At 38.2% G+C, this 25,704-nt stretch overlaps 1 protein-coding gene across 2 annotated transcripts in view; it reads right to left on the bottom strand.

The window, feature by feature from the left end:
* Nucleotides 1-25,704, bottom strand: part of KDM5A (lysine demethylase 5A) — a 99,425-nt gene that overhangs the window by 34,798 nt on the left and 38,923 nt on the right. For both annotated transcript variants that reach the window (XM_086714362.1, XM_086714363.1), the window contains exons 11-19: nt 24,028-24,209; nt 21,968-22,130; nt 20,304-20,423; nt 14,978-15,172; nt 7,925-8,106; nt 7,437-7,561; nt 6,381-6,531; nt 4,934-5,048; nt 1,993-2,348 (exon numbers count right to left, since the gene is read on the bottom strand). In XM_086714362.1, coding sequence (XP_086570488.1) covers nt 1,993-2,348; nt 4,934-5,048; nt 6,381-6,531; nt 7,437-7,561; nt 7,925-8,106; nt 14,978-15,172; nt 20,304-20,423; nt 21,968-22,130; nt 24,028-24,209 — 1,589 coding nt within the window. The remainder of the gene's footprint in view (nt 1-1,992; nt 2,349-4,933; nt 5,049-6,380; nt 6,532-7,436; nt 7,562-7,924; nt 8,107-14,977; nt 15,173-20,303; nt 20,424-21,967; nt 22,131-24,027; nt 24,210-25,704) is intronic.

A 25,704-nucleotide genomic window follows, 5' to 3' on the forward strand; every position in this document is an offset into this window, starting at 1 on the left:
AAGGGAAATGGGTGATGGGCATTGAGAAAGGCACTTGTTGGGATGAGCCCCGGGTGTCGTATCTAAGCAATGAATCATAGGGAATCTACCCCCGAAGCCAAGAGCACACTGCAAACACTGTATATTAGCTAACTTGACAATAAATTATATTTAAAAACAAACAAACAACTACAACAAAACCCCAAAAAGATAATCTTGACAGGAGTAAGAAAACAAAAGATTCTTCTTCCCACTATCCCCAAACTCCATCACCCTCTATTTTCTAATTTTCTTTTCTTCATGACACTAATTATCTAAAATTTACTCATCCATTCATACACTCACTTATTCACCTGTCTCTTGGCTCTCCCCACTAGAATGTTGGCTCTATTTTAGAGCAGGGACTCTGTGTGCTTTTCCCTACTGTCTCTATAGCACTGAGAAACAGTGCCTGGCATGTAGCAGCTACTCCACGAATACTTACTGAATTGCAAAGATTAAGGGAAAATACAAGAGTACTGTAACTAGGTCAGTGACAGTGAAGACAGATTCGAAAGACATTTTGGAGGCAAACTCACTAAAACTTGGTGACTGATTAAATGTAGAAAAATGAGAGAAAAAGTTTTCACATATTACTACCGCCAAATTTTCATTCTGTAGACTACGGTAAGTTGCATCAGGTATACCAAATTATAGTTTTGCATTCCACAGTTATTTAGTTTTTCCCATTTAATATGCTCCTGGAATTGTCATGAATCTGAAGACACTGAATAGTTTCAAAGGAAAAAAACCTATGGATACGTTTTAGTATGTATTCTCCATGGCATCTGGAGAGCAAAATATCCAGCAAAAATACATGCAGCCTTTTCTTGGCAAAACAAAACTGTGGTCATTATTCATTAAATCATCTAAGGCTTTTCCTATCATCTGCATTCAAAATAAGTAGCTGGCAAAGTAGTTAAGTACATGAAGACTTTGGAATGAAGTGGAAAAGGCTTCAAATTTGAGCTGTGTTAAGAACTATGTGATCTAGGGGCGCCTGGGTGGCGCAGTCGGTTAAGCGTCCGACTTCAGCCAGGTCACGATCTCGCGGTCCGTGAGTTCGAGCCCCGCGTCAGGCTCTGGGCTGATGGCTCGGAGCCTGGAGCCTGTTTCCGATTCTGTGTCTCCCTCTCTCTCTGCCCCTCCCCCGTTCATGCTCTGTCTCTCTCTGTCCCAAAAATAAATAAACGTTGAAAAAAAAAAATTTAAAAAAAAAAAAGAACTATGTGATCTAAGTATCCCAGGTTCCTCATCCTCACACGAGAAATTGTGTATCAACTTTAGCTGAAGAAATACTTTAATAAAGGACCTTAGTTCTTACATAATTATGAAATTAGTTGATACACAAATATGATGAATGCTTTACTGAAATCTCACAAATCCAATGGGGTGCCAATGCTAATGCAACTTAACGTTTTCTTCCCCTTCTTTCTCTTTCCCACTACTTTCCTGCATAAATCCTCTACCAGGGAAGCCCATTTAACTTTTGTCACCAAAACACAATTTAGCTTATGACATTTCTCCTACCTCCCTTCCGCTTCAATCGCACTCATGCTTCAAGTCTCTACCTAAGTTCTTTCTTTTCTCTCCAGCTTCTCTTCTGAGCACCCAAGCTAACACTGACCTCTCCTCTAAACTCCTGTTGCATTTTTCTGTACCTCTCAGTTAACAGTAACATATGGTGGTGAGCTTTACATTTCTTAGCTCTGAAATACAGCATAGGTAATGGAAAGTTCTAAACAAAATACTACTTTGTATCACCTAAAGTACCTAGCAAAGTACTCTGCACTAGAGTGCACACAATATTTGAAAACTGTTTATGTGCAGACCTATTCAATAACTTAGTGATTGATCAGGGAAGGCACAAAACATCTAATTAAATATTTAATGAAATAGAACCTTATGTTCCTCCTTCGGTTCTACTCTGACTTCATTACTAAAGAGGCAATAGTCATCAATATATGTGTTCACCTTGCCTGCAGGCAGACCTTAGCCTTTTCTTCCCACCGCTCAGAGACTGTAAGGAGCTCCTGTAGTTCAGCCATTGCCTTCTCCACAGCATGGTGGGGTGCCAACCCCACCCCAGAGTCTATCAGTTTCTTCATGACATCCAAAGTGACCTGCTGTGGATCTGACAGGGTCAGTCTTACTTCATCCAACCATCGAGCCTGCTGTAGCTCTTGCTTTAGTCGGGCTAATTCAGGTAGCTCCACATAGAGACTAGAACCCATGTCTATCAACATTTGGAGTTTGGAAGAATCTGGGGTTTCATCCATCATGGCCTCTTGAGCACGTTCATGAAACTCTTCCACATCATCCAGGAGATTCTGAAAAAGTAAAAAAAAAAAAAAAAAAAAAACAACAACAAAAACAACCAAATTTAAAAGATACAAAATGAGGGGCGCCTGGGTGGCTCAGTCAGTTGAGCGTCCGACTTCGGCTCAGGTCATGATTTCACGGTCTGTGGGTTCAAGCCCCATGTCAGGCTCTGCACTGACAGCTCAGAGCTTGGAGCCTGCTTCCAATCCTGTGTCTCCCTCTCTCTCTACCCCTCCCCCACTTTCATTTTGTTTCACTCTGTCACTCAAAAAAATCAATAAATGGAAAAAAAATTTTTTAAAGAAATAAAAAATAAAAGATACAAAATGAGTATGGAATATAGCTCAGGCAAACTAACAAACTCTAGATTATCTAATAATCTCACCATTATAGCACCAAATAGATACGATAGTAAAAAACGTAAATATCATAAATATGCTTCTCTGTAATTACCTTCTTCCTTTTAAAATACGACTCATTCAAAAAAATTTTTTAATTTTTTTTAAATGTGTATTCTTGAAAAAGAGAGAGAGAGAGAGAGCGAGCATGAGTGGGGGAGGGGCAGAGTGAGAGGGAGACACAGACTCTGAAGCTGGCAGCACAGAACCTGATGTGGGGCTCAAACTCACGAGTCGCAAGATCATGACCTGAGCCAAAGTCGGACACTTAACCCTGAGCCACGGAGGTGCTCCAATTCAAAAAATATTTAAAGACTGCAGACTTAGATATAGCCACTGTTTTAAGTGCACAATATTAAAACATACAGTCCTTTGTCTTCAAGGAACGCATTTTAATCTAAATAGCCAGACACTGAATACGTGAATGAAATGTTTCAGTTAGTTTTAAATGCTATGAGAACAAAATAGAACACAATAGAGAATGACCAGAGAAGGAGGGCATACTACATTGCAATGGTGGTCACAGAAAACAGATAAACTGAAACTAAAATAAGGAGACAGAAGTGGGAACTATAAGAAGATCTGGAAGAAGAGCAGTTCAGGCAAGGCAAGTAATAACTGCAAAAGCTCTTAAAGAGAAATGAGCTTGCTGTCTTGCTCATCTGGATGAGTGGGTGATGAGAAGCAAAGTGGAGAATGTAGTTTAAAAATAAGCAGAGGTCAGATTACACAGTGCCCTGTAGATTATGAATTTAGATTTCATTCTAATGGCTTTGAGGAAGCACTGGAGAATTTTACCACAAATAAATGATATGATTTGATTTATATTTTACACATTCTGGCTACCAAATAAAAAATCAACTATCAAGGACAAGAGAAGAAGAAAGGAGGTGAGTTAAGCGGCTATTACAGTAACCTAAGGCTTAGAATCTAGTGGTTCAGAGCAGTTTAAGCAATGGTCATGATGATAAATGGTTCACTCTGGGATACATTTTGAAGATAAAAACAGCACTTGTTTAGAGACTGGTTGTAGGGTAATAAGGGAAATAAAGGAATCAAGGATTTTGACTCATTAAAAGGCTTTTAAGATTACTTTAGTCTGCCAAAGGGATATGGAGAGTATGCCACTGGACGTACAAGCCTGTAGAAAAGAACAAAGGCACTAAGAACTGGTGATCTGGGAATCAGATCAGATTTGTTTAATGTCACTAAACAAGTAAGATGTCAAGACCTAGACTAAAGAAAGGGCTGAGGCTCTGAACATACTCCACAATTAGAAGTCAAGCCAAGGAGAAAACAAACAGCAAAGAAGACTAAAGAGAAGGAACTGTGAAAAACCTAGAAAACCAGAGAGTGTGATGTCACAGATGTTTAGAGAAGAAAGTCTCTCAGATAGGAAAGTGTGGTCAACTATCAAAATGCTCCCACAACAAGGAATAAAGCAAAAACACAACTGATACTAGATTTCACAAGCTGATAACCTTGATAAAAACCATTTCAGATATCCTGCCCATGGCCAAATCACAAACCACCACCATGAACTATCAAAGGAATACTAACTACACAAATTAATGTATTTGATATATACTTTTTAGATTTTACAAATTCAAGAAACCATCAGGACTCTAGTAATTTCAGAGCTCATATTTTTAAAAGCTCATGAACTAATAACTTATTGAAACATTTAGATTCTTTTAATGATTTTCTTGCATTTCAATTTTATCTATGCCAGATAGGGATTCTGATCTAAAATTAAAACAGAAAAAAATTCTAAACTAATTACTCTTGGTTCCAGAATCTTAAAGGGAGTATTAAAGACTAAGAACTAAACCAAGGAATTCTTTTTTTTTTAAGTTTATTTATTTATTTTGAGAGAGAGAGAGAGAGAGAGAGAGAAAGCAGGGGAGGGCAGAGAAAGAGGGAGAGAGAGAATCCCAAGCAGGGTCTGAACTGTCAGCACAGAGCCCAATGTGGGGCTCAAACCCATCGACCGTGAGATCATGACCTGAGCAGAAATCAAGAGTTGAATGCCTAACTGACTGAGCCACCCAGGCGCCCCTAAACCAAAGGATTCTTACTGTCAGCAGTAAGAGAAACAGAACAAAAAACTAGTCTAGACACAGTATTTTATCTGCCCAAAACAGAAACCCATACTACAAAGGTTATTACCCAAGAAAAGAAACGTAATACTCCACCTTTACTTGTCGAGCTTGGCTGATGACACATGGAAGACTAAAAAGTTGTTGGACAAAGGCCTTCAATTCTTCCACTGTCAGTTTGGTCCGAGTCCTCCCACTATCTGGGCTCTGCCTGATGTGAAATAATATTGAGACATAAGTAAGAAAAATTCATAGTCATCTGATATCAAAGGGGCTTCTAGTCTCTCTAGAATTCTAACCCAAGCAACCCCAGAATATGAGTGTTTGAGAGGTTCCACTGTAATGCTGATCACCTCCAAATCAGGTATTTACCTCTTTAGTTAATGGCTCAAAGATTCAATACTCCAAGTTGTAGTTCCTCCAATCTTACAAGTGTTAAACATTTCAAACAGTTAATCAATTCCTCAGATCAAAACATTATGTTCATTAATAAAACTAAATCTTCTACCTCAAAAAGCTTAAAATGTGGAACAAGGGCACCTTTAACTTAGGAGACAATAAACCCTCTGAAACATATTCAGAACTGTATGTGTATGTGCATTTTTCTAAGAAAAGGGTCTCTAAGCTTTTGCCAGATTCTCCGAGAGGGTTAGTGACCCAATGACAGCTAAAGATTCACTGACCAACATCTTTAAGAAAGATTCTCTAATAAAATGATAAATAAAAAATATACAAAGTAATTTTAAAACCCAATGTGAAGTGCTACAGAAGAACCTGTTCAGATACCAGGAATGTGTTGGAATGAATACAAAACAATACCACAGAAAATTTAACACATACAAATGACATTAAATCAAGGGCTCATACTTCTACACTCCTTAATAACAGCCTCTCCTGCATCCATCAAGGTTACTCTTTGCTGCCACCTGCCTTCAGCATGTAGTATCATTTATTTATTTACAAATATTTATTGCACACCTATTATGTGCCAGGCATTGTGCTAAGCACAAGAAATAAAGCAATGAAAAAAAGAATAAAAAATCTCCAACATCCTAGTCTCACACATGTTCTAGTGGGTCTGGGAAACAGTAGAAGAGATAATGAATTAGTATATCAGGAGGTGACTGGGCTAGGAGAAAAAACAGGAAAAAAGAATAAAAAGGTTGCAATTTTATAAAGGTTGTCAGAGCAAGTTTCTTCAAGAACGTGTCATCTGAAAAAGACCTGAAAGAAGTGAGGGACAAGCCACCTGGATAGCAGGGAAGGCCTGTGAAGGGCCAACGGAGAACCGTGCCCAGTGTGTAGGAAAAGCAGAAAGGGGAAGAAGACTGCAGAGTGAAGCAAGAAAGAAGGGAGAGCAGTAGGGGTTTAAGACTGGGACATGACTGGAGGAGAAACGGAAATGGCCACAAGAGATCAAAGATTAAATAGAGGGCCTTGTGAGCCAGTTAAAATTCTGGCTTCTACTCTGAAAGAAAAACAAACAAGACCAAAAAACCCACAAGAAACCACTGGGGAACCCAACTCTTCTTCATAGTCTTACCTGTGCTTCTGCTTTTTGCTAAGAAGCAGCTGAGCCACAGAGGCACAGGTCTCTGCTTCTTTTACAGCATCCCTGAGCTTTCTAAAGAGATCATTCTCTGGGTATTTCCTATCCTCAGCATCTTCCAGCATTACTCGTAATTCAATCAAATCTGTAAGAATAAAACCGTATGCTATAACCACAGACATAAAAAGCCATTTAAAAATGTTAACCAACCCCTCTCAAGTTAGTCCTCAACCTATCAGAAGAATCATCGCAGCTGGGAAAATCTCACCAATGCAATTAAAAGCTTATGAGCAGATGCTCATTCCTAATCCTTATGGATGATTTCTCTCAGGTAAGGTTAATTCCTTGTTCTTTTTTTTTTTTTAATGTTTTATTTATTTATTTTGAGAGAGACAGAGAGAGAGCGAGCGAGCATGCATGCAAGCAGGGGAGGGGCAAAGAGAGAGGGAGAGACAGAGAATCCCAAGCAATGTCTAGACACTTAACTGACTGAGCCACCCAGCTGCCCCTGCAATTCCTTGTTCTTAATTAGCCTTCAGTGTTAGTCCACTGGTCACAATGGCTCCCCAAAATACATATCTATTGCCAGTTAGCCATCTGCCCCATTTTATATTAACTTTTGATGTAAGAGAAGATTCTCAAATAGAAAACTAAATCTTAAGTCAGTCAACCAATCCATTAGTCTCAAATCTTAAATGAAGCCTAAGATTTTTCCTTAATAGAAAAACACATAAAACAAAACAAGGCCTCTTTCTTTTTTTTTTTTTTTTTTAATTTTTTTTTTTAATGTTTATTTATTTTTGAGACAGAGAGAGACAGAGCATGAACAGGGGAGGAGCAGAGAGAGAGGGAGACACAGAATCCCAAACAGGCTCCAGGCTCTGAGCTGTTAGCACAGAGCCCAACGTAGGGCTCGAACTCACGGACCGTGAGATCATGACCTGAGCCGAAGTCGGACGCTTAACCGACCAAGCCACCCAGGCGCCCCACAAGGCCTCTTTCAATGTGACAGTAATTTCAGTGTATGCATACAAAAGGAGGATACTTAACCTTTCTTGTGGTTGAAGTTGGCAGATAATGCTTCTGTAACACGGCTGACCCAAGTGTCATAAGATTGTGCCCTGACTTTCACACCGTATAGCAGAGAAGGGAGGTCCTCTAATGGATAGCGGTATCTAAAAACAAAGAGAAACAAACAAAACACAGAAATAAAAACTTGAAAATCCAACAATAACTTGAAAATAAATTTTAAACATAATCAGTTTAATACAATGATGAGGTGAATGGGGTCTTAAAAAAATCAAAGTTGTCCACAGAGGTTTAATGCAGGGAGAGACAGGGAACATATGAAATCAACTGATAAAAAAAAAATAACTTCAGTTGCCAAGTTTAGAGCCAACTTTAAAGGACTGGTCCACAGCAGGGAGGCAGAGAGACAAGGAAAAGTCACCAGTCTACACATGGGGAAGGGAAATTACAAAGAACAATGCCCTTGGTTTTCAAAGAATTAACAAGTTTTACAAGAAACTTATGGATACCTAAGACACTTCTTCTGCATGGGGCAGGGGCACAGATCAGCTGGATGGTAGAGACACACAAGCCGCTCAGGATTACAGGAGCATGTCAGAGCAGAGAGAAAACATGTGGTTCTGCACGCTGAACACTGTCGCTCATCATCAGGAACAAGTTCAAACACCTCTTCTTCCGACATCAGGACACCCTGAAATACAATTCATGTCACTACATCAAATCTTTCTAGTCTCTAAGCATCAAAGACGTTCAAGTTATTAAATTTTTTTCTTACAGGTAAATCTCTGACTTAAGATATAAACATGGGAGTTACAATGACACATCATCAAAATACTTTCCAAAATTAATCATTCCTAATTATTCAAAAATGAATCTTTCCTAATTATTCAAAAGTTCATAGGAAAAGAGTCCTTAGAGAAATCTGATCAAAGGATAAGATGATCAAGAGTTGTGATATTCAAATTATTGCAGAACAAGGAAAAATGATGCCCCATTAATGACACAGGTTAAACCTGAAATGGGACCATACCACAAGAACTTACTTCATGAGTCTCCACCAATGTATAAGCACACTGCAGAGATACTGTGGGTTTGGTTCCAGACCATGGCAATAAAACAACTATCACAACAGAACAAGTCAAATAAATTTTCTGGTTTCTCAGCATATATATGTTATATTTACACCATACTGTAGTCCATTAAGCGTGCAATAGTATTGTGTCTGAAAAAGCAATGTACACACCTTAATTAAAAAATCCTTTGCTGCTAAAAAATGCTCAACATCATCTAAGTTTCAGGAGGTTATAATCTTTTTGCTGATGGAGGGTCTTGCCTTGATGTTCATCAGACTGTTAACTGATCAGGGTGGTGGTTGCTTAAGATTGGAGTGGCTGTTATAATTTCTTAAAACAATGGAGTCACATCAATTGTCTCTTTCACGTGTGACTTCTCTTAGCATATGATGCTATTTGACAGCATGTTATTCACAATTAGGACTTCTTTCAAAATATGAGTCCATCCTCTCAAACACTGCCACTGCTTTATCCACTAAGTTTACATAATATTCTAAATCCTTTGTCATCATTTCAATAATCTTCACAGCATCTTCACCAGGAGTAGATTCCATCTCCAGAAAACAATTTCTTTGCTCATCCATCAGAAGCAACTCTTCATCTGCTAAAGCCGTATCACAAGATTGCAGCAATTCAGTCACATCCTCAGGCTCCACTTCTGTGATTGTAGTTCTCTTGCTCTTTCCAACACGTCTACACTTTCTTCTCCACTGAGATCTTGAAGCCCTAAAAGTCACTCCTGCCACAGCTGGAATCAACTTCTTCCCAACTTCTGTTCATATTGATATTTGGACCTTGTTCCATGTATCACAGATGTTCTTAATAGTATCTAGAATGGTGAATCTTTTCCAGAAGATTTTCAATTTATTCTGCTTAGATCTATCAGAAGACTATTTATGGCAGCTGTAGCCTTACAAAATTTATTTCTTAAATATTAAGACCTGAAAGTTGAATTACTCCTTGATCCACAGGCTGCAGAATGGATGTTCTGTTAGCAAGCATGAAAACAACATCAATCTTGTTGGACATCTCCATCACAGCTTTCAGGTGGCCAGGCACATTGTCCATGAGCAGTCATATTTTGAAAGGAATCTTTTTTTTTTCTCTGCACAGCAGGTCCAACAGTGGGCTTAAAATTTCAGTAAACTGTTTGTAAACACATGTGCTGTCATCTGGATTTTGTTGTTCCAGTTATACAACACAGAGTAGATTTAGCACAATTCTTAAAGATTTATTTATTTTTTAATGTTTATTTTACTTCTCTTGAAAGAGAGAGAGAGAGAGCGAGCATGTGAGCAGGGGAGGGACAGAGAAAGGAGAGAGAGAATCCCAGGCAGGCTCCACACTGTCTGCACAGGAGCCCGATGCAGGGCTCAATCTCACCAGCTATAGGTGAAAACCAAGAGTCAGATGCTTAACTGACTGAGCCAGCCAGATGCCCCTAGCTGGACCCTGAGATTTTAGGATTGGTAAATGAGCAATGGCTTCAACTTAATGTCATCAGCTGTATTAGCCCCTAACAAGAGAGTCAGCCTGCCCTTTGAATCCAGGCATTGACTTCTCTCTAGCCATGAAAGTCCTAGATGGCATCTCCTTCCAACAGAAGGCAGTTTTCTCTACACCGAATATCTATACTTAGTGTAGCCGCCTTCACTGATGACCTTGGCTACATCTTCTGGATAACTTGCTGCAGCTCTGTATCAGCACTTGCTGCTTCACCTTCCATTTTTGTGGTGTGTAGATGATTTCTTTCCTCAAACATCATGAACCAACCTCTGCTAGCTTCAAACTTCTGCAGCTTCCTCACAGCTCTCAGCATACATAAAACTTAGGAGTTAGGGCCTTGCTCTGGATTAGGCCTTGGCATAAGGAAATGTTGTGGCTGGTTCCATCTTCTATCCAGATCACTAAAACTTTCACCGTATCCTCAAAAAAGGCTATTTTGCTTTCTTACTGTTCATGTGTTCACTAGAGTAGCACTCTTAATTTACTTCAAGAACTTTTCCTTTGCATTCACAACCTGGCTAGCTGGCACAAGAAGCCTAACTTTTGACCTACGTAGGATTCCCACATGCCTTCCTCACTAAGCTTAATAATTTCTAGCTTCTGATCCAAAGTGAGAGATGTGTAACTCTTCCTTCCACTTGAGCACTTAAAAGGCCGCTGTAATAGGGCTATTACTTGGCTTAACTTCAGTATTGTTGTAGCTCAAAGAATAAAGAGGAACAGAGAAATAGCTAGTTGGTAGAGCAGGCTCAACATTCACATTTATCGATTAAGTTCACCATTATGGGGGCACAGGTTGTGGCACCCCAAAACAATTACAGTTGTAACATCAAAGATCACTCATAAAATGACCATAAAGAATACAATAATAATAATTAAAAAAAGCATGACCAATTAAAATATGGGCAGAAGGGGTGACTGGGTGGATCAGCATCTGACTTTTGATCTGAGCTCAGGTCATGATCCCATAGTTGTGGGATCAAGCCCTGTGTGAAGCTCCACGCTGAGCACAGAAACCTGTTTAAGATTTTCTCTCTCCCTCTGTCCCTCTCCCCCACTTGCACTCTCTCTAAAATACAAAAATAAAAAATAAAAAAACAAAAATCAACAAAAATGGGCAAAAGACATTAACAGACATCTCTCCAAAGACATACATGATCACTAACAGACACATGAAAAGATGCTCAACATCACTCTTCATCATAGAAATGCAAATCAAAACCACAATATAGTCTCATGCCTCTCAGAATGGCTAAAATCAAAACTATAAGAAACAACAAGTGTTGGCATGGATGTAGAGAAAGAGAAACCCTCATGCACTATTGGTAAGAATGCAAACTGGTGCAGCCACTGTGGAAAACAGTATGGAGGTTCCTCAAAAAATTAAAGTTAGAATTACCATATGATTCAGCAATTGCACTACTGGGTATTTACCCAAAGAATATGAAAACACTAATTTGAAAAGATATATGCACCACTACGTTTATTACAGCATTCTTTACAATAGCCAAATTATGGATAAAAAAACGTGGTATATATACACAATGGAATATTATTCAGCCATTAAAAAGAACAAAAACCTGCCATTTGCAACAACATGGATGGATCTAGAGAATATGCTAGTGAAATAAATCAGTCAGAAAAAGACAAATACCATCTGATTTCATTCATATGTGGAACTGAAGAAACAAAACAAAGAAAAAAAAGACAAAAAAAAACCCACAAAAAACCTCAGACTCTATTAAGGGAATTTCATTCTTTTTTTAAGTAAGCTCTACACCCAATGTGGGGATCAACCTCATGACCCTGAGTTCAAAAGTCATCCACTGTGCCAGCTAGATGCCCCAGACTCTATTAGAGAATAAACTGTTGGTTACAGAGGGGAGGTGGGTGGGGGGGATCAGTGAAATAGGTGAAGGGGATGAAGAGTACGTTTATGATGAGACCTGACTAATGTATAGAATTTTTGAATCACTGTATTGTACACCTAAAACTAATATAACATTGTATATTAATTGTACCATAATTAAAAATGAAAAAATGAAATAAAATAAAATGAAAAAATTTGAAATATTTTGAGAATTACCAAATGTGACAGAGAGACATGAAGTGAGCAAATGCTGTTGGAAAAATGAGGCCAATAAATTTGATCAATGCAAGGTTGCCACAAACCTTCAATTTGTAAAAAACACAGTACCTGTGAAACTTCAAAAGATAGACACCAGGCAATGGGAAAGAAATCATTCTTTGTGGAAGGTGAGTTGACTGTATTTATGTGAGTCTGTTTCTGGGTTCTCTGTTGTGTTCCATTGGTTGATTTGTCTGTTCTTTTGTAAATACCACATAGTCTTTATTACTACTCTAGCTTTATAGTAAGTATTTAATATTTTTATTTATTTTTTATGAGTATAGTTGACACATAGTGTACTTTAGTTTCAGGTGTACAATTTATAGTAAGTCTTGAAATCAGGTAGTGTTAGTCTTCTGAGTTTGTTCTTCTGCAATATTGACTTGGCTATTATGAGTCTTTTATCTCTCCAAATAAATTTTAGAACCAATTTGTCAATATCCATAAAATAACTTGCTGGGATTTTGATAAGGATTTCACTGGATTTATAGGTAAGTTGGGAAGAACTGACATCTTGACAACACTGAGTCTTCCTATCCATGAACATGGAATATCTCTCCATTTACTAAACTCTTTTTTGATTTTGTTCATCAGAGTTTTGTAGTTTTCCTCCCTGTACATGTTCAGGGTACCTGGGTGGCTCAGTTGGTTAAGTATCTGGCTCTTGGTTTCAGCTCAGGTCATGATCTCCCTGTTTCATGAATTCAAGCTCAGCTTCAAGCTCTCCACTGGGAGCTCTCTTAGGATTTTCTCTCTCTGCCCCTCCCTACTTGTACTCACTCGCTCTCAAAATAAACTTCCAAAAAAAAAAAAAGAAAGAAACTGGGGCGCCTGGGTGGCTCAGTCAGTTAAGCATCTGACTTTGGCTCAAGTCACGATTTTGCGGTTCATGAGTTTAAGCACCATGTCAGGCTCTGTGCTGACAGCTCAAAGCCTGGAGCCCACTTCAAGTTCTGTGTCTCCCTCTCTCTCTACCCCTCCCCTGCTCGCACTCTGTCTCTCTCTCAAAAATAAACATTAAAAAAAAAAAAAAAAAAAAAAGAAACCTAAGTATTTCATTCTTGAAGGGTGCTAATATAAATGGTTAACTTAGGGGCGCCTGGGTGGCGCAGTCGGTTAAGCGTCCGACTTCAGCCAGGTCACGATCTCACAGTCCGTGAGTTCGAGCCCCGCGTCGGGCTCTGGGCTGATGGCTCAGAGCCTGGAGCCTGTTTCCGATTCTGTGTCTCCCTCTCTCTCTGCCCCTCCCCCGTTCATGCTCTGTCTCTCTCTGTCCCAAAAATAAATAAACGTTGAAAAAAAAATTAAAAAAAAAAAAAAATGGTTAACTTAAAAAAAATGTTTCTTAATGTTTGAGAGACAGTGTGCATGTGAGCACAGAGAAGGGCAGAGAGAGAAAGAGAGACAGAGAATCCTGTCAGCGCAAAGCCAGGTGAGGGGTTTGATCCCACAAACCATGATATCATGACCTGAGTTGAAAACAAGGGTTGGAGGCCTCACCAACTTAGACACCCAGGTGCCCAATGGTAATTTGTTTTTAATTTCAAATTAAAACGTTAGTTGAATTTTTTAAAAATAGAGTTAGGAGCACCTGGGTGGCTCAGTCAATTAAGTGTCTGACTTTGGCTCAGGTCATGATCTAATGGTTCATGAGTTCAAGCCCTGCACTGGGCTCTGTGCTAACAGTGCAGAGCCTGCTTGGGATTCTCTCTCTCTTCCCCTTCCCCATTTGCTCTCTCTCTCTCTCTCAAAATAAATAAATAAACTAAAAAATTAAATTAAATTTTAAAAAAAGGTTTGGGGTGCCTGGGTGGCTCAGTCAGTTAAGCGTTTGACTCTTGATTTCAGCTCGGGTCACAATCTCATGGTTTGTGAGTTTAAGCTCCCATGCTGGGCTCTGTGCTGACAGCACAGAGCCTACTTAGGATTCTCTTTCCCTCTCTCTACCCCTCCCCTGCTCCCGCTCTCTCAAAAATAAATAAATAAATTCTAAAAAACAAAAGATTTAATTTACTACAAGCATTCAAAATCCTAACACTTGTTGGGGGTGGAGGGGGGTGGCGGTGGGAGGTGGATCTGGTCACCCTCTGCCCAGCCACCTCCATTATAAGGAAACTCCATCAAAAATTCAACTGGCTTCCAAACCAGGAAAAAAAAAAATCCCAGCACTTGGTCATTCAGTACTTCCTACTCATTAAGTGGCTTAGAAAGAGGAAAGAAATAAAAACAAATCAATTTAGTCTGACAGTTGGAAATCACCAGAAACATAACTTTTATTCAATTTCAAACCTCAAAGAAAAGGATTTGAACTTCCTTATTTAAAGAAATACTATATGTAGAAGATTCTTATTTATTTTTTTTTTAATTTTTTTTTTTTAACATTTATTTATTTTTGAGACAGAGAGAGACAGAGCATGAGCAGAGGAGGGTCAGAGAGAGAGGGAGACACAGAATCTAAAGCAGGCTCCAGGCTCTGAGCTGTCAGCCCAGAGCCCGATGCGGGGCTCGAACTCACAGACCGCGAGGTCATGACCTGAGCCGAAGTCGGGCGCCCAACCGACTGAGCCACCCAGGTGCCCTGAAGATTCTTATTTAAAGAAATAAATATATACCTAAGAAATTCTAGCTGATAGGATTCTATTTTTTTAATCTAGAAATGACATAAAGATTCCTAAAATTTTTCAATTTGAAGAATGCAAAATGGCAAGTATAAAAACATACCTTCTCTAAACTTATGAGTTTTGTGTTCAACTTCTAAAGGAATCAAAGATGAAAATGGATTCTTTCTACACATTCCATTTTTAGTATATTCCATGAGCAGTATTGAATACAGGGAATGTGCCAAGCAAACTCACCATTTGTACAACAGACTCCCTTAATCTTGTCTCTTCTTCAGTCATGAGAGTCAATTCTTTGCACACCATGGCAGCCAGGCCCACGTCTAAGCATTCTGGATCTGCTGCCATCTTGAAAATGAGTTCTTCATGTGAAAAGACACAATGGCGCCTCAACCGTCTGTAATGATTGACACACTGACGTCCAATGGGTAACTGTAAAACGACAAGTTTCTCAAATTAACTTACTTGCTTATAACATTTTCCAGAACAAAACCACTATTTAGCCTACAGATCCTCTCTTTTACTGTAAAGAAGGCAGAATAACCAACTCCATTTGAAAATAAGAGGTAACTTAAATATTAAATCTTTATGGCCCAGCAGGAATTTCAAAGTGTTCCCACAGAAAATTTCCATAATTTGAGATGCTAAGCCTCTACCCTAAGCTATTGACTTTCTACTCATTATGTACCAGAAGTACAAGTTCCTTGATATTTAAATAAGGTAGCAAACTTTTAGACCAGTCTAACATAAACTGCCTTTAAAGAAAAAAGAAAAGACATTCAGATTATAAAGGGTTCAGTGGACATATTCAACACAGAAGTTTCCATAGAACAAAAAGCAGAGATGTTATTAGAAGTTTGAAAAAGAAAAGCGGAGAAAAAAAGCACTACTTTAGCAATTCACATGGACTCACTCAATTTTTTGTAAGAACCAAAGCAAAAGATGATTTACATTTTAGCATCTAGAAATTATTTTAAAAACAATCAGTCTAGGGCACCTGAGTGGCTCAGTTAGTTAAGTGTCCAACTCCTGATTTCAGCTAGGTCATGATCTCACGGTTTGTGGGATCAAGACCCAGGTCGGGCTCTGTGTTGACAGTGTGGAGCCTGCTTGGGATTCTCTCTCTCCCTCTCTCTCTCTCTCTGCCCCTCCCCTGCTCACACACACACTCTCTCTCTCAAAATAAATAACTTAGGGATGCCTGGGTGGCTCAGTTGGTTAAATGTCCAACTTCAGCTCAGGTCATGAGTTCATGGGCTCATGAGTTCAAGCCCCACGTTAAGCTCTGTGCTGACAGCTCAGAGAGCCTGGAGGCTGCTTTGGATTCTTCATCTCTCTCTCTGCCCCTCCCCCGCTCACGCTCTTTCTCTCTCAAAAATAAACATTAAAAAAAATTTTTAATAAATAACGTAAAAATAAATAAATAAATACATACATACATACAATCAGTCTGACCCAAAGAGAATTCAAAGTGAAGTCCTGAGATTATATACTTTATTCTCCCTACATGAAATGATCACTTTTCATAAATCATCAGATTCCTTCTTTAAGATAAATACTGAAAATTTCTTTAACCATCAAGCTTTAAGCCAAATTGTGATACTAGTTATACTATACAGGCACCCCTTAGAGATATTGTGGGTTCAGTTCCTGACCACCATAATATGTGAATACCACAATAAAGTGAGTCAAGTGAATTTTTTGGTTTTCCAGTGCATATGAAAGTTAGGTTTACACCATACAATATATATTTAGTGTGCAACAGCATTATATCTAAAAAAAACAATGTACACACTTTACTTCAAAAATACTTTCTTGGGGGGGGTGAAAAAAAATACTTTCTTGCTAAAAAATGCTAACCATCACCAGAACTTTCAACAAATCCTAATTACTAATCATAGATCCCTGATAACATATAATGAAAAAGTTTGAAATATTGCCAGAATTACCAAAATGTGACATAGAGACATGAACAAATGCCATTGGAAAACTGGCACCAAGAGACTTGCTTGACACAGGGTTGCCACAAGCCCTCAATTTGTATTTAAAAAAAAAAAAATGCAGTTGTGGAGTGCAATAAAGTGTGATGAAACACATATGCCTGTACACACAAACACACACACTCCTCCCATTCCTTTTCTCTCTCTTTTCTCTCTTTCTCTCCTTTCTCTCTCTCTTTCCCTCCCCCCCCCCCCCACACTTGTATCCTCCTGTACAGTGGAAAAACTTGGGTGATTTAAATAGGGTTTTAGTTTATATTTGAAAACTAAGATATAAAAGAGAAAAAATTAAAAAATGGACCTTTAAGAACCTTTTAGAAATCACCTCCAGTTTAAGACAGGCAGAAGACAACGATAGGAATCATAGTTTAAGAATATAAGACTATCTCTGAATCAAGTGATATTTCCATACTCTTCTAAAGAAACCATCTTTCCCAAGAAAACAATTATACTGAACTTATGATTAGCAATTATTTTGTCTATTAACAATCTACAAGTCTTTCATTTCTTAATTCATAAATATTTACTTTTTAAACATTTCTGATACAACTTATTAACAATGGCAAGAAGATATGCAGATCTTAATTATTACAATCTGTAAAGAAGCCACATAAAATACAACTGATTATCTATTGTGGCTTATAAAACTTAATACCATCACTTTATTCCAAATCTAAAGCTGCTAAAACATTTCATTTCTATGGGCAGAAGACACGAATAGACACTTTTCCAAAGAAGACATGCAGATGGTAGACACATTAAAAGATGATCAACATTGCTCATCATCACGGAAATACAAATCAAAACCACAATGAGATACCACCTCACACCAGTCAGAGTGGCTAAAATTAACTCAGGAAACAACAGACATTGGCAAGGATGTGGAGAAAGAGGAATCCTCTTGCATTGTTAGTGAGAATACAAACTGGTGCAGCCACTCTGGAAAACAGTGTGGAGGTTCCTCAAAAGATTAAAAATAGAACTATCCTATGACCCACCAATAGCACCAATAGGAATTTATTCAAAGGATACAGGTGTGCTGATTCAAAGGAGCACATGCACCCCAATGTTTATAGCAGCGCTTTCAACAATAGTCAAATTATGGAAAGAGCCCAAATGTCCATCAAACGATGAATGGATAAAGACAATGTGGTATATATATACAATGGAGTATTACTCAGTAATCAAAAAGAATGAAATCTTGCCATTTGCACCTACGTGGATGGAACTGGAGCGTATTATGCTCAGTGAAATAAGTCAGTCAGAGACAGACAGAGACAGAGACAAACCATAAGAGACTCTTAAATACAGAGAACAAACTAAGGGTTGATGGGGGTAGGGAAAATGGGTGATGGGCATTGAGGAGGGCACTTGCTGGGATGAGCATTGAGTGTTGTATATAAGTGATGAATCACGGGGATCTATTCCTGAAGCCAGGACTACACTGTATGTTAGCTAACTTGACAATAAAAAAAAAAAATTTCCCATTTCTATCACACCCTTCTTCTACAGAGTTTCAAGGACTTTTACATATATCATCTCACTTATTTGAAGTTATTAAGCAAATCTTAGCATCTTTATATACCATGTGAAAAACTTAGGCCCAGTGAAATTAAAAGAGCTGCTCAAGGCCAAACATCAATAACAGTGAAAACATTAAAGGCAGAAACCATCTTTAATTTGTTTCTGAATTACCTCTATTTCCTATCCTACATCTAGCCAAGAAACAAGTAAATCATAAAGTTAATAAATGTTAGTTAAATTAAAAAAAAAATAGAGCTTGGGGAGCCTGATTGGCTCAGTCGATTAAGTGTCCAACTTCGGCTCAGGTCATGATTTCATGGTTCATGAGTTCAAGCCCTGTATCGGATTCTATGCAGACAGTGCAAAAAGCCTGCTTGGGATTCTTTCTCTCTTCCTCTCTCTCTACCCCTTCCCCACTTGCTCTATGTCTCTCTCAAAATAAATCAACTTAAAAACAAAAACAGAGTTCAAACCCAAGGAAAAGTCCTAAGCTCGAACTTGCTCATACTGCTCCTTAAGCCTAATAACGTTCAAAATTACTAGATCAAATAAGATTACTCATGTCATCTGTTAACCAAGGAAACAAAAATGATTCACTACGAAATTTAATAAATTAAGGTGGCTACAGAAAACATAAGACCCAATATTACAAAAAAACACCTCCCCAAGGGGCGCCTGGGTGGCTCAGTCAGTTAAGCATCCTACTCATCTTACGACTGTTAAGATTGAGCCCCGTGATGGGCTCTGCACTGACAGCACAGAGCCTGCTTGAGATTCTCTCTCTCCCTGCACCTCCCCAGCTAGCACACATGCATGCACTCCCTCTCTTTCTCAAAATAAATAAACATTAAAAAAAAGATACTTAAAAAAAAAAAATATATATATATATATCTCCCCAAATGTTGAGAGACAGAAAAGCGTCAGTAAAGGAAAAACAAAGTCAAAGAGTGTATCATAAATTTGCAGTCTTTTCCCAACCAACATGACATAATCATATCTAATTACTTTTTGATTATCTACTTCATACAAAAAAGCAAAAGAGAAATCACTGGCATTATCATTTAAACAAAAGTGTATCAACAGAGATCCCAATATCATAGTAACTTTTTAAAATAAATTTTTTAAAAGGAATAAAACAACAAAATGGCAGGAAGAGTAAAATCAACTAATTGTCTATAAAAAGGAAAATAATAAAGGGATATTTTAAAAATCTGAGCTAAATATTGGAAAATATGGGTAAAATTCTTTTATTTTTAATTTTTTAATGTTTATTTATTTTTGAGAAAGAGAGAGTATAGTGGTGGGGGGAGGGGGGACAGACAGTGAGGGAGACAAAGAATTTCAAGCAGGCTCCAGGCTCTGAGCTGTCAGCACAGAGCCTGACACGGGGCTCAAACTCACAGGCTTCAAGACCACGATCTGAGCCGACAGTTGGACGCTTAACCGACTGAGCCACCCAGATGCCCCGGTAAAATTAATTCTTAAAAAGATCTGGTTGCAGGGGCACCTACATGGCTCAGACGGTTAAGCCTCCAACTTCCGCTCAGTTCGTGATCTTGCAGTTCGTGAGTTCAAGCCCCACATTGGGCTCCCTGCTGTTGGCACGGAGCCCTGAGCCTGCTTAGGATCCTCTGTCTCCCTCTCTCTCTACCCCTCCCTGGCTCTAGTGTACATGTACTCTCCCTAAAATAAATAAACGTTTAAAAAAAAAAAAATCTGGTTGTCATTATAAAATCCATAAGTTGCTCAGATAAAGCAAAGACTAGAGGAACCATATTCTCTCAGAAAAGAAAGATTCAAAAAATATCAACTGTTCATTTAAAATTCAAACAGAATGGGGAAAATAATGGATAAGAACTATAAAATCTTCCAAATAAAAAGTGTAATGGAAACTGAACTTTCTAAATTATAACAGCCACTCTACTCTCTACTGAAATATTCATGAATCCTCCCCTCCCCAGCTAACTAAATATGGCAACTAAGATGCATTTTCCAGGGGTGTTAGTAGACGTACAACAGCTACTTGCTATAGAACAGACCCAGTCAGCAGTACAGAAGTTCACAGCTTCAGCAAAGTTGTAGCCCTGGTTAAATCCAGAATGATAGGCACGAGGAAACGTCACAACAAACTCTCCAGCACACTGATTGGTCCTGTACACCTAAATGCAAAGTGGGAACAGGGATATAAAACAAAACAAAATAAAAACAACAAAAAAGGGGAACAGATTTTATCAGTCACTTTCAGCAGCACTTTCTAAAATTAAAAACAGTAAAGCATTCATTTACACCTATCAGAAGACAATATCAGGGTTTAAAAAGGAGCCCGAGGGGTACCTGGGTGGCTCAGTCGGTTAAGTGTCTGACTTCAGCTCAGGTCATGATCTCACAGTTCGTGGGTTCGAGCCCCACATCAGGTTCTGTGCTGACAGCTCAGAGCCTGTGGCCTAATTCAGATTCTGTGTCTCCTTCTCTCTCTGCCCCTCCCCCACCCCCATGCTCTGTTTCTCTCTCTACCAAAAATAATTAAAAAAAAAAAAAAAAGCAGCAGCCAGAACTCTACCTTCTTAAAATAGTCCCTGATAACAAATTATAATAATTCATAAAAAGAAAGTATGAGACAAAATTTCAAAGAGAAATGTTACTCACTGAACTACTAGTTTCTGAAACTTGACAAAATTTTTACAATTAAGAGATTTTTTCTTTTACTCCTTTTATCCTTGTGTTGTCAATCATGGTAAAGGATGGAATTTCCTCCTACTCTTGGATAATTTTTTGGAAATTAACTAATTAGTTCATACGTAATATGGAAATATCCCCAAAATCAGTTTTCCTGAATCCCACTTAGTTTTATAATAATACTATATGTCTTTAGAAAAGTCCCAGATTTGGGGCACCTGGGTGGCTCAGCTCAGTTAAGCATCTGACCTCGGCTCAAGTCATGATCTCACAGCTCATGAGTTCGAGCCCCGTGTCGGGCTCTGTGCTGATAGCTCAGAGACTGGAGCCTGCTTTAGATTCTCCGTCTCCCTTTCTCTCTGCCCCTTCCCTGCTTGCGCTCCTATCTCTCTCTCTCAAAAATAAACCTTAAAAAAAAAAAAAAGTCTCAGATTCTAGTACACATTCACTCTTCAAAGACAAACTAACACTACTATTACTCAAACTACTTTCTCATTAAGGGTGTGATGAATATTTAAATATATACAGCAAATCTGTATATATTTATACTTTATCAGGTATTAGTGGCTTAAATTTAACAATCATTATCAAAACCAAGTTGAAAAGTAAAAAAAGTATCCATAGTATATTTCATTATTGCATATAAAAAGAGGCTGTGAAATCTTTACATGAAAAATGATCTCCAAAGGATAGACATTAGTTATTACAACTATCACTTAAAATACTTACACTTTGACTAAACAAGGTTAATAAGGAATACAAGATTTTTGTTAAGACCAGGACATAATGGTTTACTGAAAACAGAAGACTATTTTCATAGGTAGTTATACACAAAATATGATGAATACTTTAAAACACCTCTTAACCAAAAAAATGTTCTTCCCTTCAGAATATAAATTCTAATTTGGCTAGAAAATGACATGATCTTTTGCTTCCAGTTACAAAACAAAGCATATGCTGTGATTCTAATAAAAAGCGAACATAAATTTAAAGTAAAAATACTAAAAGGAGACCCGAAAAGACTCACAGGCACACCATGCTCCATCAGTACATTGGGATTCATGATGGTGACTAACTGATGCAGGAGATCAGGCTGGGATTCAAATAACTCAGGGGCCAGCTCCCTCATCACCTCCTCCAGTTGTTCTGCAGCATGAGATGGCACACCATACCAGGTCTTTGGTTCCCCCCTAGCAAAAGAAACAACTGTTTAACTAGGTGAGCATGGTACCAATGAGGCCAGGGTCTCTCATGCAAATCCACTAATTTATAATTAATTTTGTTTGTCCCATGGTCATAAATTATATACCCTGAATCCTGGCAAACCAACTCATAAATCTATTGTTTGATGAGCTATTGTTCATAAAGAAGGTAGGGCAAGAGTATATAAATAGGCAGGCACATACTTATCACTACTATTAGAAAAGCAATTCAAAGCACATGAACTCTTTAAGGTGGATCAACAAATAGTATTTCAAACAGGAAAGATCCTATCTGAAAAACCAACATCATTCTAAAGGATACTGACATGGTACCTTGATTTCAAGTCCACTGGACATTCCAATTATCCCCACAACGACCAAAGTCAAAGTCAGTACTCTCTAGACTACCTTTTACATAAATTCATTAAGTTGATTTACTATCCAACAAAATAAGGCAAGGCTGGAAATTGTTGAAAACTTAAAGAATTCTATCTATAAATCTTAAGGACCAAACTGGCCCCATTAATGTACCAGACTTTAGCGGACTAGAGTTCATTTATAATACTAAATTGTACTCCTAGGAAATGGATTTAATGGGTCATACTATATTTATAAAATAGCTGCATTTCCTAATCCTAATACAATCCACAGTGCTGTCTCTAACAGAACTTACTATAATCATGAGAATGTTCTATAGCTGTGCTAACCAATACATACAGCCCTAGTCACCTGTGACCATAAAGCACTTGAAATATGTTTCCTATAACTGAGGAATTACATTTTTAATTGTATCTTAATTAAAAAAAGATTGTTTTTAATGTTTGTTTATTTTTGGGAGAGAGACAGAGGATGAGTCAAGGAGGGGCAGAGAGAGGAGACACAGAATCTGAAGCAGGCTCCAGGTTCTGAGCTGTCAGCACAGAGCCCAATGCGGGGCTCGAACTCATGAACCAAACCGCAAGATCATGACCTGAGCTGAAGTCAGATGCTTACCCAACTGAGCCACCCAGATGCCCCATTCTTAACAAATTTAAATACCCACATTTAGCTAGCAGTTATCATATTAAACAGCACTGTGATAAAGCAGAGAAATAAAATCACTATAGTTTTCCACTGCAAAGAGTGATTTGAGTAGTATCTTCCAAATGGAGAAAAAAACATCATATAGTTGATATCATAATAATGGACAAGGAACTGGGCAAGTAAATAAAAGCTATGGGGGAGATACAAAAAAATTCAGCCAACAAATTTAATGAATACACATGTAACAGGCATTTTTAGGGAAAATGTTATCAAAAAGAAAAAAAAATCATTTGATAATTTCCAATACTGAAGGTTTAGTCAGATCTTAATTATATACACGCTTTGAACATTCTACCTTGAATATCAAAAGATACACCAAGTAATTTTCATGTACACCAAATAAGTATCATTTGGTCTAAAACTCTAGGCTCTGAGGGCACCTGGGTGGCTCAGCTGGTTAAGCGTCCTCTTCAGCTCATGTCATGATCTCACAGTTAATGAGTTCAAGCCCCGAATCAGGCTCTGCGCTGACAGTGTGGAGCCTGCCTGGGATTTTCTCTCCCTCTGCCCCTCCCCTGCTCACGCACATGCTTGCTCTCTCTCTCTCCTCTCCCTCTCTCTCTCAAAAATAAATAGTTTAAAAATAAAAATAAAAAAATAAAACTCTAGGCTCTGCTGCATGCACATATTTTAAAAGGGAAGGTATCTGAGATATACATATCCTTAGACCTCTACACTTCTCAATATGTTACCCTACTTTGGATAGGAAATACTTTTAAATTCAGCTCTTACTAACATATCACCTAATACTATATCACACCTTTAAAAAGGTTACTAAACATATAACAAAGATCATATATACCAGTGTAAGTAGTTGATGGAATAACTCCAGTGATCTTCAATGTGCCAGCAGAAAGAAGAAAAACACATTCCCACATAGAGCCATGGCACTTTCATACCAGAGATGTCTACATTAATGTGTGCAAGAACAGACTGCTCTAGGACAGGCATATTATTCAAATTCCAACCAGAAAGTGCATACTCCTATAAAGAAAAAAAAAAAGATGTAAATGAAAGATCAGAAATGACACGTGCCCAATAGAAATTTCAAGGGAGTCTTTTAAAAAAAGGTAAAAATTGTATATAATATTTATAATAATCTAGTCCATAGAATCGTGCTCTTTGCTCTCTGCAACATGTAACTCATATACCTATTCAATCCTGTCTCCTGTCTAGCTGGCATTTAGATTTCCCTTTAGTTATTTCAGATACCTCTGGTTTATTCCGAAGCATATAAGCAATTCTTTTTACTACTCCTCCCTCAAATACACTACTATAAAATTATGTGAGACTCATTTTAATAGGACAGTATTATATTTCTAATTTATCCCTAGTAGTATAACTTCCCCAAATATTTATAGCATGGTGCCAGATATTGTGAAAACAGAATACTACGATATGTAATCCTGCATTTATGCCAACAGCAAAGACTAAGATGACACAGAAAGTCACCATTACCACCCCCACTAGCAACTCACCTAGAAATACTAGATAAATTATAATAATGAAAACATTTGTTTCATAGATGAACTCAAAAGAAAAAAAGAATTTCCAGTTTCCAGAAACAAAGAAAAAGGAAAGAAAGGCAGAATGAAAAAGGAAAGCTACTGACTGAGTTTTCATAGAGGCTTCTCTGGATATAAGGGCTGGACACTGAGTTTCAAAAGCCTACCCTGAAACCATTATGAAGCCTTAAAGTGCTTATCATCCTTGCTGGGAGCAGTTCTCAAAGTGGGGTCCAGGGAACCCAGAACTATTTCCGGGACTATGCAAAGTCAAACTATGCTCATAGGAACTGTTAAGATGTTATTTGCCTTGGGGCGCCTGGGTGGCGCAGTCGGTTAAGCGTCCGACTTCAGCCAGGTCACGATCTCGCCGTCCGTGAGTTCGAGCCCCGCGTCGGGCTCTGGGCTGATGGCTCAGAGCCTGGAGCCTGTTTCTGATTCTGTGTCTCCCTCTCTCTCTGCCCCTCCCCCGTTCATGCTCTGTCTCTCTCTGTCCCAAAAAAATAAATAAACGTTAAAAAAAAAAAAAAATTTAAAAAAAAAAAAAAAAAAAAAAAGATGTTATTTGCCTTTTTACACTCATTCTTACAGGGATGTAGTGTGAATTTTCCAGAGGATACATGATATGTAACATCACAACAGACTGAATGCACAAAGAAGAAAGTGAACCCAGCTGCCTTCTATCAGGTAGTCGAAAACTGCTAAACGTGGATGCCAGGTACTGAGGGAAGGAGGAAAGTTCATTATTATGTGCACTTTCCACAATACAGAGTTGAAAAAATAAAACCCTCAAAGTAAGAGCTTTAACAGCCAATGACAAAGCTGAAGACAGAATGTGTCAACTAGAAGTCAGATTTGAGGATATCATCCACATTGTAGCACAAAAAAATGGAAACTATAAATATGTAGTTAAGAGTCGCAGAGGACATGGGGCGCCTGGGTGACGCAGTCGGTTAAGCGTCCGACTTCAGCCA

This window comes from Puma concolor, chromosome B4, assembly GCF_028749965.1.
Source record: "Puma concolor isolate L17-30 chromosome B4, mPumCon1.1.hap2, whole genome shotgun sequence".
Taxonomy (NCBI): domain Eukaryota; kingdom Metazoa; phylum Chordata; class Mammalia; order Carnivora; family Felidae; genus Puma; species Puma concolor.